Source organism: Chionomys nivalis, chromosome 9 (assembly GCF_950005125.1).
Source record: "Chionomys nivalis chromosome 9, mChiNiv1.1, whole genome shotgun sequence".
Taxonomy (NCBI): Eukaryota; Metazoa; Chordata; class Mammalia; order Rodentia; family Cricetidae; genus Chionomys; species Chionomys nivalis.
This window is the reverse complement of record NC_080094.1, coordinates 49,411,552-49,427,980: the sequence shown is the minus strand read 5'-3', so window position 1 is coordinate 49,427,980 and position 16,429 is coordinate 49,411,552. Positions and strand designations below refer to the sequence as shown.

The following is a 16,429-nucleotide window of genomic DNA, read 5'->3' as shown; positions in this document are numbered from 1 at the left end:
TAGAACCCTTTGATCACGGAGACAGTTCTTAATTTCGTGGGCATGCTGGCCTGCGAGCTATTGAAGCTATCCCAGGAGGCTCGCACCTCTCAACATGACCTGTTTTCACTTACAGGCTTTTATGCAGACTAAAGTAATTTACGATTTTTCTTTATTTCTTTTATTTAAAAAAGCAGATTTTTACCCTAACTGGGAATTTTGGCCTCAAGTCTGTGGATTGAATCACTAAGATAATATTCTGCCAAACATGTTCCTAAGAACAATTTTGAAATTCTTTCAACATATTAGCAGATTCTTGGGCTCTTTGCTAAAGAAGCTGGAAAACATGATAAGGAGCAGCCTTCACTTTCTGCTAAAGCCCACGAAGTGGGAACTCCATCCACAGCAATCCACAGCAGTCACAGTGACTTTGCAAGGAAAGAGCAGCTCCCACAATGAGTTCAGAAGTCAATATGAAAGGCTGCCTCTCCACGCCCCTGTTTCTCTCCAAGCAGTCTGACACGCCCAGACACTGACCTGTGGGTCGCTTTACGGGGCAGGCACTTTACACGAAAAGATTACAAGCGACTATAGAAGGTGTGGATGTAAATGCGGTTCATTGCTATTTTGTTTTGTTTGTTGTTATTGTATAAAACTACACAATATACAAAGTCTTGGTTGCATAAAAATAGGAAGGAATGGCGCATCCTACGAAAGCTTCATCGCCACCAGGTAACTCCAAGAACTCACGGCTGCTGGCGTGAATAAATGCTATTTGACACATACAAATTGTGGCCATGACAGGGTGAAACTTTAGGCTTGCCTTTCAGACAGAAACATGTGCAACACATTGGACAGTTTGACCTTTCACCCGGCACCTGGTTCTGTCTTGTTCAAGGCTCCGGCTACTGAAATGCAATGGGGGAGGAGCCACCTTGGCTGCCGCCATTACCTTCACAGTTCTTTCCATCCCGAGTGACGTGGAAGCCCGCATTACACACGCAGTGGAAACTGCCGTCCGTGTTGATACAGCGGCCGTTGTTGCAGATCCGGCCATTCTGCAGACACTCGTCAATGTCTGGGGTTAAAGTGAGAAAGGATGAAGGTAATTTGGAGAGCTTGAAATTATTTTCTTTCTCCCTCCATTTCCAAACTTAAGACCTTAATCTTGTATTTCAATTATTTGATAATATCCATCATCATATATATCATACCAAATAACAAGGAATGTGGGATCATCAGTATTAAGAGGAAATGAGACAGAAAGAAACCTTTACATGATCACATCCACTCCTACTTTCTTTAAGACTACTCAGGCCTCAGCTGTACAAAGAAAATAGAGTTTTCAGCATTTTTTCTAGATAATTTATTGAGTGGCACATATGATTATTTATATTGAACTTTGGCTGCTATCATTTCTAACATGATTAAAAGGGAACTCTTATAACAATATGAGAAATAATAACAGAAAATGCTATTTTTAAGAAATTGCTCAATTCCTCCTAATAGTCCTCCACATAACTAAGAGATGCTCACTGCCTCCCAGCAGCCCGGGACTGAGTATAGTTTCATCCATAGACATATAACTCTCAGTCTAAACTTTATGACTATTCTACCTACCAAGCAAAACATTGGTTCTGTGGGGGATGCCCCCTCCTTCATTAATAATCATAATAATTATAATAATCATAATAGAACTAGAAATGTTAAAAAAATGACATAAACTCAAATAACCTATATCTGATCTCTGATTTCATGATTAAATATCTAGCCCTAATACACAGCGGGGTAGCCTGGTCCTTCTGCTCTAAGAACTACAAAAGATGAACATCAAAGAGGCTAGATAAGACAGCCTTGTCTCTGTAGCATGCAGCATTTCCACGCCTGTCCCTAGGAACATGGGACCAGGCAGAGTCGGATGAGAGCAAGCCATGCATGTTGAGCGGAGGCCCTGAGTGCCTGAGGGTGAGCATCCTGCACACCCTAGAGAGGAATGCGCATTTACGGTCTGTCCAGTTATCCTGTCTGCCCAGCGTCTGCACCGTGTCTGTGGTTGACCCTCCTACGCACTTTCTTTCCAGGCTGATCCCACAGTGGTTTCTGCGTGAGCCATTGGACTAGTTGAAGCAGTCTGGGCTTTTCTTCTGTCTGATCTTTGTGCCAAAAATCTCTGATTTCCTTTTTTCCCTCCTCCTTTATTCCTAATGCTCACTAAAATCTGTCTTCCTCCACAAAGAAAAATAGTAAAAAAAAAATCCACATATTCTTGAACCAATTTTAGCATTCTATAATTTTTTGAGATTAAAATAAACAAGGAAAAATAATCCATCTTTCCTTCTCACTGTGGAATGCCACAAGGAGAACTGTGTACTTTGAGCAATCTAGACAGCATGGAAGTTTATCACTCAAACGTGCCTTCCACTGTCTCTATCTCTTCCTCCCCTTTAACCCAAGCTCATCCTCTAAGCTGAAGACGAGGTCTTCTGGATCCCTCTGCAGACTGGAATCCTCCAAACACCACAGGTGTGCTCTTACACTGAGGGAGAGTTTAATACTATGGAGAAGATGGGGTACTGGAGCTGTGGGTCACCCTCATCTCTAGTCAGGCCTCAGGTTGAGGGGAATAGCACACCTTTACCCTGGCTGGCCCTTACTCCAGCCAACCCCTTCTCAACGATCATTTCTCTTTGCTTATTCAGCAGTGAAGTCTCTTAACAGTGGTTTCTTCTATTGAAAAATGTCCAGTACACCACTGACATGCCAACTGTTTTAACTAACAGCTAAAGCATTAAGACTCTCAGCTGAATACTCAAATTATTCAGATTTATAATTCAGGTTGTAGGCTGTTAATAGAGTTATTTAGAAATAATGTGCTTCCAGTTTTTTTGTTTTCTCTTCTCAAAATTGACATCATGGGGCAGTCTACCTAAACACAGTGATGGTGAGCAAATTCACAGATTATAACAATAGCTCAGAGATAAACATCAAACCTGCTCAATTAACACAAAGGGCTTTTGCTAAAGGAGGCAAGTCAATTATCTCACGTTAGTAGATCGACATTTTTACGTGGCCTAGACCTCTCTACCTGCTCACTTACTTTTATCTAGTTTTACTGGATTAATGACACAGGTCATTCTATACTGAATGTCCAGATAAAACTTCTGGTTCTTGAAGGGTGGACACTGTATCTTATTCATTTCCACCCCAGAAACTTACTGCACAAATGATATTAACCAAAAGCATATTGGACAGCTTAATAAATTATTTAAGAAATAAACCCATGACATGCCGCCAACATGGACAGGAAATCTCACAGGGCTCCGCCTCTACATGAAGAGCTACAGGCAATCAATGGCTGCTGAGAGATGGGGATTCAGTATAACTCAGGGACTGAGCTCCTGAGGAGTTATCTAATCCCCAGTAGTCAGCCCTAAACAGCCCTATACCTCTCTCTTTATCTCCATCTCCATCTCTTTCTCTATCCTCTACACACGTGAGCAACACCAAATGGACCCGGAAGGCTGTATTTGTGTGTATATGTGTAAACAATAATTAAGGAAGAAGAGGGGACGAATTTGACAGGAAGCTGGGAGGGGCATAGATGGAGGAGGGATAGGGAGAGCGGAAAGGATCTAAATACAGCACCAAAGTCCAACATTCTCCACAACATTGTTTGCAATTTTTTGTATTTTAGGAAAAGGGAAAGAAATAAACCTGAAGGGCAACCTTTATGAGGGGACAATCACATCAGTGCTTCTGAAATCTCAGTGCGCGTGCAGATGGCTGGGATCCTGCCAAAGGCTGGCTCTAGTCAGAGGTCTGAGGAAGGACTAGAGACTCACTTTGGGAAACCCTCAGGTGATATTGCTGTTGGCTGCTGACCTCTGCAAGGATTGGAGCCCTCACATCCTTGTTTCTATGGAGAAGCTAATGACAGATGCTTCCCTGGTCTCTACCACACAGAGTGACCATATCCCCTACCTTTCGGATGGAAGATGAACAACCAGCGGAAATAACTCGAAAGAAGTGAGAATAAGCTATTCCCTTGGCGCAAAGATAGTTTTTAAGGTAACCTCAATGCTTGCCAGATTTGATAGCAACATCCTCAAAGGAGTGATATTTGGAATAAGGCATAAAGCAAGCAGTGGCGGCGCAGGGTGAGGTAGCCTCTTGCCTTTATGTCTCACAGGATTTCTTCAAAGCAATGCCTTCATTTGGGACAGATGCCTCCCAGTCCCCAGGAGCCCCTTACCTCTGCACTCGGTCCTGGTGAGTGTGCTCTGGTAGCCAGCTCGGCAGTGGCAGGTGTAGGAGCCCTGGGTGTTGATGCACTCTCCACCAGTGCAGGGGTTCTTCTCACACTCGTCCACATCTGCAAAACACAGCGGATCTCAGTGAGACCGTCAACAGCTTATATTTCTAAGGCTTTGTGAGTTTCTCATGCATAAAACCTTTTTCCTTTAGCGTGAAAAAAAAAAAAAAAAAAAAAAAACCAGCAAAGCCGGGCGTGGAGGCACACGCCTTTAATCCCAACATTTGGGAGTCAGAGGCAGCTGGATCTCTAATGAGTTTAAGGGCAGCCTGGCCTACATAGTGAGTTCCAGGTCAACCGAGGCTGCCTAGTGGGACCCTTTCTCAACAAAGCAAAACTCGAAACAATAAAGAAAGAAAATTGCATAATCAAAGTATTTTTCTCTCTTCCCACAGCCAATATACCGTGTCTACCCACTGTGAGACCAGTGAAGTGGTTCACCTCTGTTCTTTTCTCATGTCGTTTTCAAAGAATATGAATATGCTTTGAGATAATAAACATTTTTTTTTCTTCTTCTGTGAGTCTGGTCTAAGAAAATCAAGCAGACATGAAAGCATAGGGCTGTTATTTCAGGAGTCCGAGGCAGGAGGATTACAAGTGTAAGGTTTGCCTAGACAACCTAGTAAGACCTTGTCTCAAAAATAAATAAAAAAAAAAATGGAAAGAAGAAGAGCAATAGGGTGCTGAGTGGTAGGGCACCGGTCTGACTCACATGAGACCCTGGGTTCAACTCCCGGCACCAGGAAAAAAACAAAATCAAAGAGACTAACAGTTCCTTCAGAGATGGTTGTATTTGTTGCTCTTATTTTAATACAAAGAAAGTCTGCCCCGTGTCTAAACATCTCCTGCTCTTCTATTAAACCTGTGAGAACAAAACATGAAGGCCACATGGCTGTTCACAGGGGGTTCTCAGTACCACCCACCCAGGTTGTCTGGTAGCCTTAGTCCCAAAGTGCTACAGGCTCGTTAAAGACTCAGTACCAGGGCTCACCCGTCTACATTGCTGTTTATGAGGAAAGGAAGGCTCAGCGAGGCTTATTGGTCCAAATCTCTTGGGGACAGAGGCAGGTCTAACTGTGAGCCACACACCCCTTCCCTCTCCTCTAGAACAGTGCCCATGTGAGCAGGAAACAAAAGGTTTAGAGAAAACAAGAACTAACAGAACCAAGAAACAAATTTATCTGAAGACAAAAGAGCACATGCCCACTGGGTGTTGTCAGATTCAACTGTCCAGTGGTCTTGTGCTGGACTGCTGAAGATGCTGCCTGCCCGACTGTATAGATGCCAAAGGGTCATGAGGCCCTCCTTGCCTCCAGAGTCTGAGACAGACTAGAAGGTCAGGAAATCCTCTCTGATGTTCTGAAGACACACCCTACCAGCGTTTAAGCCCTGTATTGGAAGCCAAAGATAATAACAAGTTCTACTGTTTGGAGACACTGTTGGAGGTGAATTGTTATAACAACAGTAGAAAACCAATATTAACTGTGGTGGTTTGAACAGGAAGGGCCTCCATAGACTCCTATTTGAATGCTTGGTCATTAGGGAGCAGTGCTACTTCACAGGGATTAGGAGGTGTGGCCTTATGGGAGGAAGTGTGTCACTGGGGGTGGGATTTTCATCAGGTCTAGTGTCTCTCTCTGCCTTCAGATCTGTATGTAGAACTCTAAGCTACTCTCCAGCACCAGGTCTGCCTGCCCCACCACGCCCCCAGCCATGATGATAATAGACTAGACCTCTGAAACTATAAGCCAGCCCCAGTTGAGTGTTTTCCTTATAAGAGTTGCTGTGGTCATGGTGTCTCTTCACAGCAACAGGACAGTGACGAAGACACAGACAATGAAAAAGAATTGCATCTCCCCCAGTGTCAACCAAGCGATAAATTGCATACCGATGCACTCCCCGCGGATATCCAGCTGGAAGCCCTTGTTGCACTCACACCGGTAGCTGCCCGGGGTTGGAATGCAGCGCCCATTTTGACAGAGATAGCGGACCAATTGACAGTAGTCGGTAACGTTGAAAGGCAGCACCCCTAGGAGGAAGCATTGAACCCCATTATTATTATTTATGACATAAACTCTTATCTACTAATAATGAACAAGATGCCAAGTCCTAGACAAAGAGCCACCAAGGGTGAGCCAGCCACTAGAACACAATCCCATTCAGCTTTCAGAGAGCACATTGTACCCCCAGCTTCTCTGCCTGTCTCTCCCTACCCCACCCACACCCTTACTCTCAAGCCTCCAGTTTCGGAAAATAGCTATGCCAGGGCGGTGTTGGCAGGTAACTACTTTGTACACGAAATGACCCAAAGAATAATTTTACACATCTTCTGCCATTAATACATTCTCTGAATCAGATTTCGGTCTTTCCCATACTGCTCCCACATTTAATTGAAGATATCCATAACAAAAGGACATTCATCTCCGGAACATGCAAGGCTCCCATTCTTATTTATAAAATGGGAAAATTAAGAAATATGCAAAAAATGTAAAAAGTTTTTAATCTAACAATTGGTATAAATATTTAATAAACCAAAAATATGACTTGATTAATGCAAGAAAAAGAACAAGGAAGCTTTCGACTTCTTACTTGGTGGCTCACGCGACGGAGATGGATACGGATACTCTGGTGGTGGCCGGGGGACTGGAATCACAGACCCAGGAGTAAAGCCTGGAGGAATGGGCTGAAGTGGAGGGCCAATGGGCGGTGGAGGGTATTCTGGTCTCCCAGGAATGACCAGAGGGACAGAGCACAGCTTGTTGAAATCCTCTGGAAGAATACAAAACAACAGGACACAATCAGCAGAGCCATGGCTGCTGGGAGGCCAAACAGGATGCCCCCTTAAAGAAACCAAACTGCACTGGCCAATCGGAATGAATGCTTCGTTCATATTCTTAATACCTACACAAGAGCCACATTGAGACAATAATTCAAAATTTAAGCCAAAAAAAAAAATGTCTCCAGAGCAGACACCACACGCTCCTTTCAAAATCTAGAAAGGTATTTACAAGTTGCATTCACCAGAAAAAAATATTAGGTGTCACTTTCTCTAGTCAGCCCCAGTATGGCTGTCACAGGGATCGAAAAAGCACATCAGAAGGCTTGGGTACTAATTAGAGAAGCAGACAATGACACGGATGAATGAAAAGGCTATAATGAAACTCATTACATTACACGTTAATGATTTTAAAACTCATATACACACAAAACAGACGACACCACAGGCAAAGCAGAAGAGGAAGGTCAAGCCTGGGCTACATGAGTTCCTATTTTATTTTATTATTTGGTAAGGCTTTGGTTTTTATTTTATTTTATGGGCAAAGGGAATCCACTTCCATCTCCTGCAGGATAGAATCTGGCCAGGGGAATCTTTCAGATGGCTCTTGCTGATACAGAGTACTGCAGGGAAGGAAGGCCTGTGTGGAAAACCAAGGACAAGATAATGATGGGTGCACAGGGGAGGTAGAGATGGAGCTGTCAGAGGGCACAACCTGCTCCAAGGTAATTTATAAATGGTGTTGGGATAAATCCAGAACCATGGGAATAAGAAATAAAGAATGGCTACTAGTGATTTTGTTGTTCAGGTAGGAAAACACTATTGTCCTTTACTGTTGAGAGGATGGCTGTCAGAGGGCGGGGACTGGTGTGATGGGCAGAAGCCAAATTTTGACTTTGTGCACTTGAGTTAGGAGATGTGAGGCAGCCAAAAGGAGATATCACACAACAGTTGTTGAAGAGAGTTTGGAGCTCAGAGAAGAAGTCAAATTTTTCATTTCTCAGTAGAGAGGTAATGTGTAAATCCAAGAGTGCTTCTAGAACGTGTGGAAGCTAAGTGGCCGAATACTATTTTTAACAGTACCAGGACTCCCTCAGAATAAATCCTTGTTGGCTTGTGACATCCTTTCCCTGAGTTTCCAGAACAGCACTTTGGACAGCCTCTAGCTGCAGGTCTATCCGTTTCGTTCATTTGCAGCTTCATCGCATGGCTGCAGGTCTCACGGTCCCTTCTACAACAGAGAGATTTCTCATCTTTGCTTTCTGTCTTCAGTGTCGATAACTTTATCATCACAGTCACAAAGTGATTCTTATATAGACAGTTTCTACATAGTGTTAGACTTTGCATAAATTAGGCTAATGCTTTTCTTTCCTGTGGACTACTGAAATGCATTCATAACTCAGCCTCATGGGACATCTGCCAACTTGGATTGGCTAACTCACCAAACTCCACACACTCCACTGCTACTAGCTACTCCATCCCTGAGCATTCTTCAGTCTGACTTTATGCCTATAACTCAGATCTAGTTTAAACTGCTAGAGAATTCCATTACTATACTGACCCACAAATTCTTGGTATCTCGCTGTTTTGGGAAGAGTTTTTTTTTATTTTTTTATTTTATTTTATTTTATTTTTTAACCTGTGTTTTTCTTGACTGAGGATGCTATAGCTTCTTTTTACTAAAGCACAGTGACTCTCCCTACAAAATTGTCACCTAGCTACACCACATCACTTATTCCCTGATAATGTTTTCACTGTGTTTCTATGCAGCCCTTTAAATCTGGACCACATATACACCATAGTCAATTTTCACTCTCAGCCTAGCCCCATAAATTACACATAAGAGGATTTCAGCATGTATTGGATTTAATTGAATCTTGACTATATTAAAGGAAACAGTTTGCTTCCAAGCATTTGTAATTCACCAGGTCAACCTAGTTTGAAAATTCTTTTGGGATTTGCAAAAGAGGTTGGATGGCTTATCAGCATTTCTGCTAACTAGGCAGGCATATTACTTGAAGAACACCATTAAATTCACCTTAACCCTGTAAGAAATGTATCTTACTGGGCCCTAAATTCCTTCCAGTCTACAGGTTAATGGTTTTAGCTATGAGCCCCTACACATTAAAGGTCAGTAGCCAGGGATAAGTTTTCTCTAGAACCTTTACCTTTTCTGGCTCCATTCAACCCAGAGATGAAGCACAGTGATGTTGAAAGAAAGAAAGAAAGAAAGAAAGAAAGAAAGAAAGAAAGAAAGAAAGAAAGAAAGAAGGAAGGAAGGAAGGAAGGAAGGAAGGAAGGAAGGAAGGAAGGAAGGAAGGAAGGAAGGAAGGAAGAAGGAAGGAAGAAGGAAGGAAGGAAGAAGGAAGAGTGAATTGACTAAGTCTTCTCACACATCCACTTTCCACAGGCGAGAGCTCAACACTCAATAGAACTGTCCTGGAAAGTGTGAACAAAGGGAAGCCGACCTGCAAATGAGCGTGCACTGCCAGTCTGCTCTGCCCTGTGCTCTGTCAGGTGAGTGTGCACTGTCAGTCCGCTCTGCCCTGTGTCTGTGTCAGGCGAGTGTGCACGGTCAGTCCATCTGCCCTGTGCCTGTGTCAGGCAAGTGTGCACGGTTAGTGCATCTGCCCTGTGTCTGTGTCAGGCTTACGTCTTTCAACCCCCTGCAAAATCACCCATGACAACTTGAGTCTTCCTGGGTGAGGTCTTCCTGATGGCTCCTGCATCTACTCTCTTCCATTCTCAAGGTCTCAATACAAGGAATCCAACCAATGCTATTGATTCCCAAACTGATGTATGCATTTAAGAAACAGTTCTTCTGATATCCAAGTCATGCATCTTGGTAGGAAGCCATGTGCTTCTAAACACTGATCTATTGAACAGATCTGCAGCAAATTAAGAGGAAGGGTTTTGAGGGCATATAGACAGTGTGTCCAAAATGCATGACTTGTTAAATCATATGTGTGTATGTATGGAGACACAGGAAGATTATATTACTTCTTTAATCCACACATACAATCTTCAGCAGTGAACAGCGTTGTCTATGGACACCCAGGATGGCCCTCTAGTCTGCAATGAGAGTTATACATCCTGAGCCGCACTCTACAAAGCATCCCACCAGTCCTGAGTTCCTCCCCTTTCAGTGTCATGGCCTCTCTCAATTCCCCGATCTACACATGCCTTTCAGGAATCAAATTAAACAGAGCTAAAAGGGCCGTCTTCAGTTGAAATTTGTGGAGAAACTCATATTTCATGGGCTATATGTTCTACCCGTATGTCTCTTACGTGCAAGAGTTTGCTGGATACTAGAGAAGTACAGAGAACGTGAGCAATCTAAGATTGCAATGATGACTAAGACATCCTAGTGAGATTATTAAGTAGTGACAGAGCAACTCATGGACTTAAATAGGCGCAAGCAGAGTGACTTCATTCTTGAGCACAGTGAAAGTACAGACCAGGACCAGAGGGTGATAGGGATGAGGTCACACTTCCCACTGTGGCTATCTTGGCATGTTGGGGGATCAGGTCGTGTTTGCACAGAGCCTTAGCCCTCTAGAGGGTATGTAACCAGCAGGGATCATGGGAGAAGGGAGTAGATAAGGCATGTACTATACAGATATTTCAGGGGGAAAGTAACTGATTTACTTTAAAAATACGAAGACTGTTTAAGGGAAATGCAACCATATAATTTAAATTAGAAAATAAAACTCATAACCATTAACAACTGGGTTCAGATTCAGAGACTCAAAATGATATGCCAAATTATAAATATTTCTTTGTAGGAAAAGGTGTCATTTGGGTCACCAAATAGCACCTACATTCATCCTAACGAAAATATCCTGGACATTTTTTCTACAGCCTCTCCAGAGACACCTTTTAAGGCTATTGTCAGGTGAGCTATACTTTGGGAATGTATATGGCAGGATCTCCTCCTGGCTGCGTGGGAAGCCACGCCATCCATCTGGATTGCAGACCAACAGGCTTTTAGTGGAAATGAAGAGGACACGGCAGACAAATGAGAAGCTATGAGGAAAGGTAAAACAGGGCTTGACAGAAGGAAGAGAAAAGTGATGAACGTTAGGGTAAGAGGAGAGATAAATGCAGCGGGGGAGCTGGGATTCATCCCGCTGAACTGGTAAGTGGCCCAGGAGAGCCACCAAAGTCCCTCAGGGAGAACAGGAGAAAACAAAGGCTCCTGAGAAGGCTGGGCTCCTGGGCAATGAGAGAACTAAGTCACCAGCAGATATAGAAACATCTGGCGGATTCCTCCATGCCCACACTTAAATGTTCTGGAATCTCATCTATTTGCCTGTGTTTCACCTGGATCAGTACTGCACACTCTGCCACGGGCTTGGAAGGGTTGTGTTCCGATAGGCTATAGATGATACAGACGGGCTCTTACCAGTTGATCTGATGGGACACATCTCGGGGGCGACAGTGACCCCTGGAGACCAGCACCGGCCAGCGTCACAACAGCACTGCATTTTGGTGATGGACTGCGGCAGCTGGTTAGAGCAGCGTCCGTTTGTCAGGGCGGTGTAGCAGTAGCCAGGGCGAACGTCTGAGAAAACAACAGAAACACATGCGGCCTTTGTTTTGAACTTGAGATGACACTCCTCTGCCTCCACGCCTCCACGCTTCACCTTGGGGCTATGACAGACTGACCCATGAGCGTGTACTCTGGAAAGGAAGAGTCAAACATCCCACTGGCCCAGTATGGCTTGCCCCTTGCCCTTGCACACAGGGGCACTTAGCCAAAATTCCATATTTCACACCCAAGGTGGGAAGAAAAGGTTAAAATCAATGTGCCATAGAAAACACAACTAAGGAAAGCAGTGGTGGTGGCAGCCAGGTATTTCTAAAAACCTGTTTTTATATTAAAGACATACTGGGTTGTCTTTGGTTTAAACTACTTAATTCAAGCTGCATGCAAATATTTATATAAATGCATTTAAAACAACATTAATCTGTGGCATTGATTTTTGTCTGAAATTGCGCCCCAGACTTGTGAGGTTGCATCTGGAGGGATGAACCAGTTTTCAGCCAGATCTAACATCTATTAATCGGGTTCCCTTTTGTCCTGAGGCTTTGACTAATTTTTTTCAAAGGGTTAATTATTAACAAATTCCAAAACACCAATGACTGTAGCTGCTTAGTCCTATAGGACCCAACAGTTCTAGATGAGCTCTTTGCTTTTTGGCAGAAAAGCATTCCACTGAAGCAGCATGGGGAGGCACACTCCTATAGATCGCTTTTATTGGATGACATCATGTCTGATTGTCATGACAACAGCTGACACACTATATAGTGCAACTCTCAGCTACCAAAAAGAGCTTATGGTAGAGGAAAAGAGATGGCCCTGTAAAAAGAAGGAGACACATAACCAAGTGCAAATGCCTATCGCTATCTACACAAGTGGAGGGTGTGGTTCTCCAAGCCAAACACATCTCTGTACAGTCTTACACACAATCAAGTTGAGAAAGTAGATAATATTTGAAATACGCTTCTCATTTAAAATGAGATACGTGGAAATGTCATGTGTAAAGACATTTCCGCAGTCAAAATCCCTTCCTTATGTGCCATAAATCTGATTAAGCATCAAGTCTTGCCACAGAGGGTCACCCACATACACTTGTTGTCTGAGTCATTCTTAGAATACAAAGCCTTCAAATACTGATGGCTTTATTGATGAGACGCATAAAGATAAGTGTGCATAGTTTAGGGACATTTACCTTATTTTAAGCAAAGAAGGGGAGGTCAACCTAAACAAACCCTAAAAGACTGAGGGTGAGCATCACAGACACAGGACAATTTTGGAGTGGTATTTCTACCCCCAGCAAGCACAGACATAATTCCCAGAAAGTGTTGGTCCTGGTTCCTGTACTTCTGGACAGCTGGCTCAGCAAGAATGGTCTCATTCCAGCCAGATCCAGGAAGAAGTCTGCGGGTGTGCAGACAAACCAGCCCTGTGAAGCCCTCGGAGGGTTGCCTCTCCAGGAAAATGGCGGGAAAATGGGAGTCCAACATTCTAACTTTAAAAGCCTCAAAGGTCCTGATGTTTTATGTGCTAGGATAGTACATATTTTGGACGTGGAACCCAAAGACTTTAAAGAATGGGGAGAGATTCTCAAGCCTGGTTTACATCCCAGTTTGAATGGAATTGGTGGTCCAAACCCAGTTGTAAACACTTGACCAAATTGTGAAATGCGTTCACGTAACTTGCAGATTGTTGGTTTCTCCTTCCGAGCAGAGCTGGGACCTACAGCTGCCAAGGGTAAACTCGTAATGGGTTAATGCCTATTGTTTTGAAAATTAACTGATACCAAGTTGTTCCAGATCTAGCTGACTAGTATGTTAAATGCTCTCAAATCAAAGACTCTTGATCAGGGCGGTAAAATGGGGACCTTTGGGGCTGAAATGACGAGCTGCTAGTGGGTTCCTGGCAGCCATTGATTTACAAATGGCACAGAAGAGGGAGGACTTGAACTTGGTCCCCAGAAGACCAAGATCAAGAGGCTCACAACCATCGGGTGACTCTAGCTCTGGGGAGTCCAGTACCCTCTTCTGGCCTCCACAGGCACCTGTGCTCACACGTGCATGAAGTCACATACACATAATTAAAAATAAAATAAATTATTATTTTAAAAAAAGAATAAATTAAACCTTCATTCAGTTTCTGTCTTCATGCAAGCAAAACACCAAAACCGGTAAGAGTAGAGCTGCCATGCCTGAAGTGTGTGCATGTGTGTGTTTGTGCGTACGCACATACAGGTGTGTGCATGTGCTTCCTTACCTAGAGTATGTATGTATATATGTAGGTACTGACACGGCTGCAGTGTACGTAGAATCCCTGGACACAGATCAAAGATCACTAGTTTCTGTGTCCTGGTGAAAAATACCTGAGATGTTTGAGCAAGAATGTTATTTAACCAAATCATTATATTAGGAAGGTATATCGGACAAAGTAGATCGTATAGAAGCCAGATCAATTAAAGATTATTACGAGATGTCAGACCTAGATTAGCATAGATTCTGGGAAGTGACTAAAGGTGGCCATAGAGAGACAACACAGCTAAAAACAGTCATAGAGAGACAACTGAGCCTTAACTCACGCGCTGAGGACATCGGCAACAAATCCATGAACAAGGACACAAGATGTTGCTACCACCCAACAGGATGCTCCATGGCTGAATGCATTTCCACAAATGCTCATCTTCCCCTCAACTGCTCCCATTAGCAAACTTATCCAGAGAGATGGTCATGATGTATAAAATCCATGCCTGTAATTCAACCCACCTATGCATTTGGTGCCATCAGGAGAGGTGTAAAATCCCGGGGGGCATTTGCAGAAGTAACTGCTGACTGTGTTGGTGCACTCCCCACCGTCGCAGATTCCGGGAATGGTGCTGCACTCGTCGATATCTGCAATAAAAGGGAGCTCCTGTTACCTGGAGGGAATGATAGGAGCTGCGCGGCTACACGGACGCAGACGGAGTGCTTGGGAAGCCCAGTCTTAGGAAGCACTAGTCTGCCCCAAGTTAAAGCTGCCTAGAGAAGAGCCTATTTGGGCAGATGTTCCCCCAGGGTTTACCAAATTCAAGAGATGGAGCCAAAGAAGCCAACCCTCCTTAGAACCTGACGCTAACAGGCTAGCAGGTGTGCTTATATTCCAAATGCATAATCATTTTGACAACCTTTCTTTCTATGCATATTTTGTACTACATTAAACTCCTCTGCTAACTATTCTATATTCCTCAACATTTTCTGTATTTGTTTTCAACCAGATTTCCCACGGGGAAGATACTTCGATCCTTCAAAAAAAGACCTTGTGGCCTGGGCACTAGTTAGGAGTGGGTGACTTGGGGTAATCAGACTAGGGGTAGGAAGTGTTTCTCAGAAGCACATCCAAGTGAGCATGATGATGGTCCTCCGTTGGAAGGATGTGTATTTGGTGAGTGAACTAGACACTGGGTACTGGAGTCAGCCTCCTCTTCAAGGAAGGACTTACTGCTCCTGTTGTTGGAGACGGGGTCAATGGACCGGCTTTGACTTTTGGTTCTGTCAGGGATCGTTGAGCTGCATAGGGCTACTTTGCCTGAGGTCGCACCCTGCCTGGGTACCCCATATCTAACAGGAAATCATGGAAGATAGCTAAAAGTCTGGTCATCTCAATGCAATAAGACACCAGTAGAGATCTTTTGGCTACTTGACTCCACACCACCCAGGCCACTTTCGCCACAGCAGCCTCTGCCATCATCAGATACTGCTCCTGGGATGTACACAGCTCACCCGATCTGTCCTCACATTCTGCCCATTTCTCCCTCTTTCCCCCACATACTAATCCTAAGGAAATCCCTTAACAAATACCTTGGGTGCTATAAAGGCCAAAGTAGACCAGCTGCTAGGGCCTGAGGCCACTGCTCTCCTCCATGGAAACAATAAGTGTCCCATTTGGGAAGAATCTAACCATTTCCTCAAAGGGAGGTTTTCAAACGCCCAAACTCTCACTGATGTGGATCAATAGTGGCAGGGAAGGGAGGCAAAGAGATAGGGAGCACACTGTACTACAGCTCAAAGGGCAGCCTACACTATGCCAAGGAAAGGCAGGATTTGCCCAAGCCTCTTGGAGGAACCACTGCAGCCAGGCTGGCATTGCTGGCACTCAGGAAGGCTTAGGATCATGAAATAGAAACATTTCCTCCAGTCCACGGGCTCTTCTTCATTTAAAAACAAAGCAGGGTTCTAAGTGGACCACATTTAAGTACATTCTCATCCCTTCAAGCATCTTCTCATTCAAGTTGACCCTTATAGTCACAAAGTCGGCAGTGACACCATCTCCACGTTGCTTAGCCTCGTGCAAAGCAAAGCCACCATTCTTATATGTTAGCCTAGAGGCTGAAGTGATATTTCACTGAGCACAGAGTCAAAGCTATGAGCACAGAGTCAAAGCTCTGGTACCCGGCACCATCACTGTGAATCTGCCCCTGGTAAAGGTAAGGCTATTCCAGGAGAGAAGCAGCCTGGCAGGGATGCTGCTGTGGCACAGTGGAAGACTCAGCACCATACCCTAGACTCCTTACAACAGCTCCGTTTTCAGTATCCTCCTGTCTTTCTGTTGTCCCACTTACTCTGAGCACAGAATCAGTCTATGGATGAGCCTGCAAAACTTCAAACCTCATTTAATGACAGGAAGACATAAGTGCAAGGCAAGACGTTGTGGTGATTTGAATGAGTGGCCCCAACAGACTCATAGATTTGTGTACCTGGTCCCCAGTTGGTGGAACGGTTTGGGAAAAATTAGGAGGCGTGGCTTTGTTGGAAGATGTGTGTCACTGGGGGTGGGTTTTGAGGTCTCAAAA

The 16,429-nt window shown here is 44.1% G+C and overlaps 1 protein-coding gene across 3 annotated transcripts in view; it reads right to left on the bottom strand.

Moving 5' to 3' along the window:
- The window catches only part of Fbn1 (fibrillin 1), a 204,883-nt gene that overhangs the window by 86,142 nt on the left and 102,312 nt on the right, over positions 1 to 16,429 (bottom strand). For all 3 annotated transcript variants that reach the window (XM_057780310.1, XM_057780311.1, XM_057780312.1), the window contains 6 exons: positions 14,367 to 14,492; positions 11,473 to 11,631; positions 6,881 to 7,060; positions 6,180 to 6,320; positions 4,232 to 4,351; positions 932 to 1,057 (listed from right to left, as the gene is read on the bottom strand). In XM_057780310.1, coding sequence (XP_057636293.1) covers positions 932 to 1,057; positions 4,232 to 4,351; positions 6,180 to 6,320; positions 6,881 to 7,060; positions 11,473 to 11,631; positions 14,367 to 14,492 — 852 coding nt within the window. The remainder of the gene's footprint in view (positions 1 to 931; positions 1,058 to 4,231; positions 4,352 to 6,179; positions 6,321 to 6,880; positions 7,061 to 11,472; positions 11,632 to 14,366; positions 14,493 to 16,429) is intronic.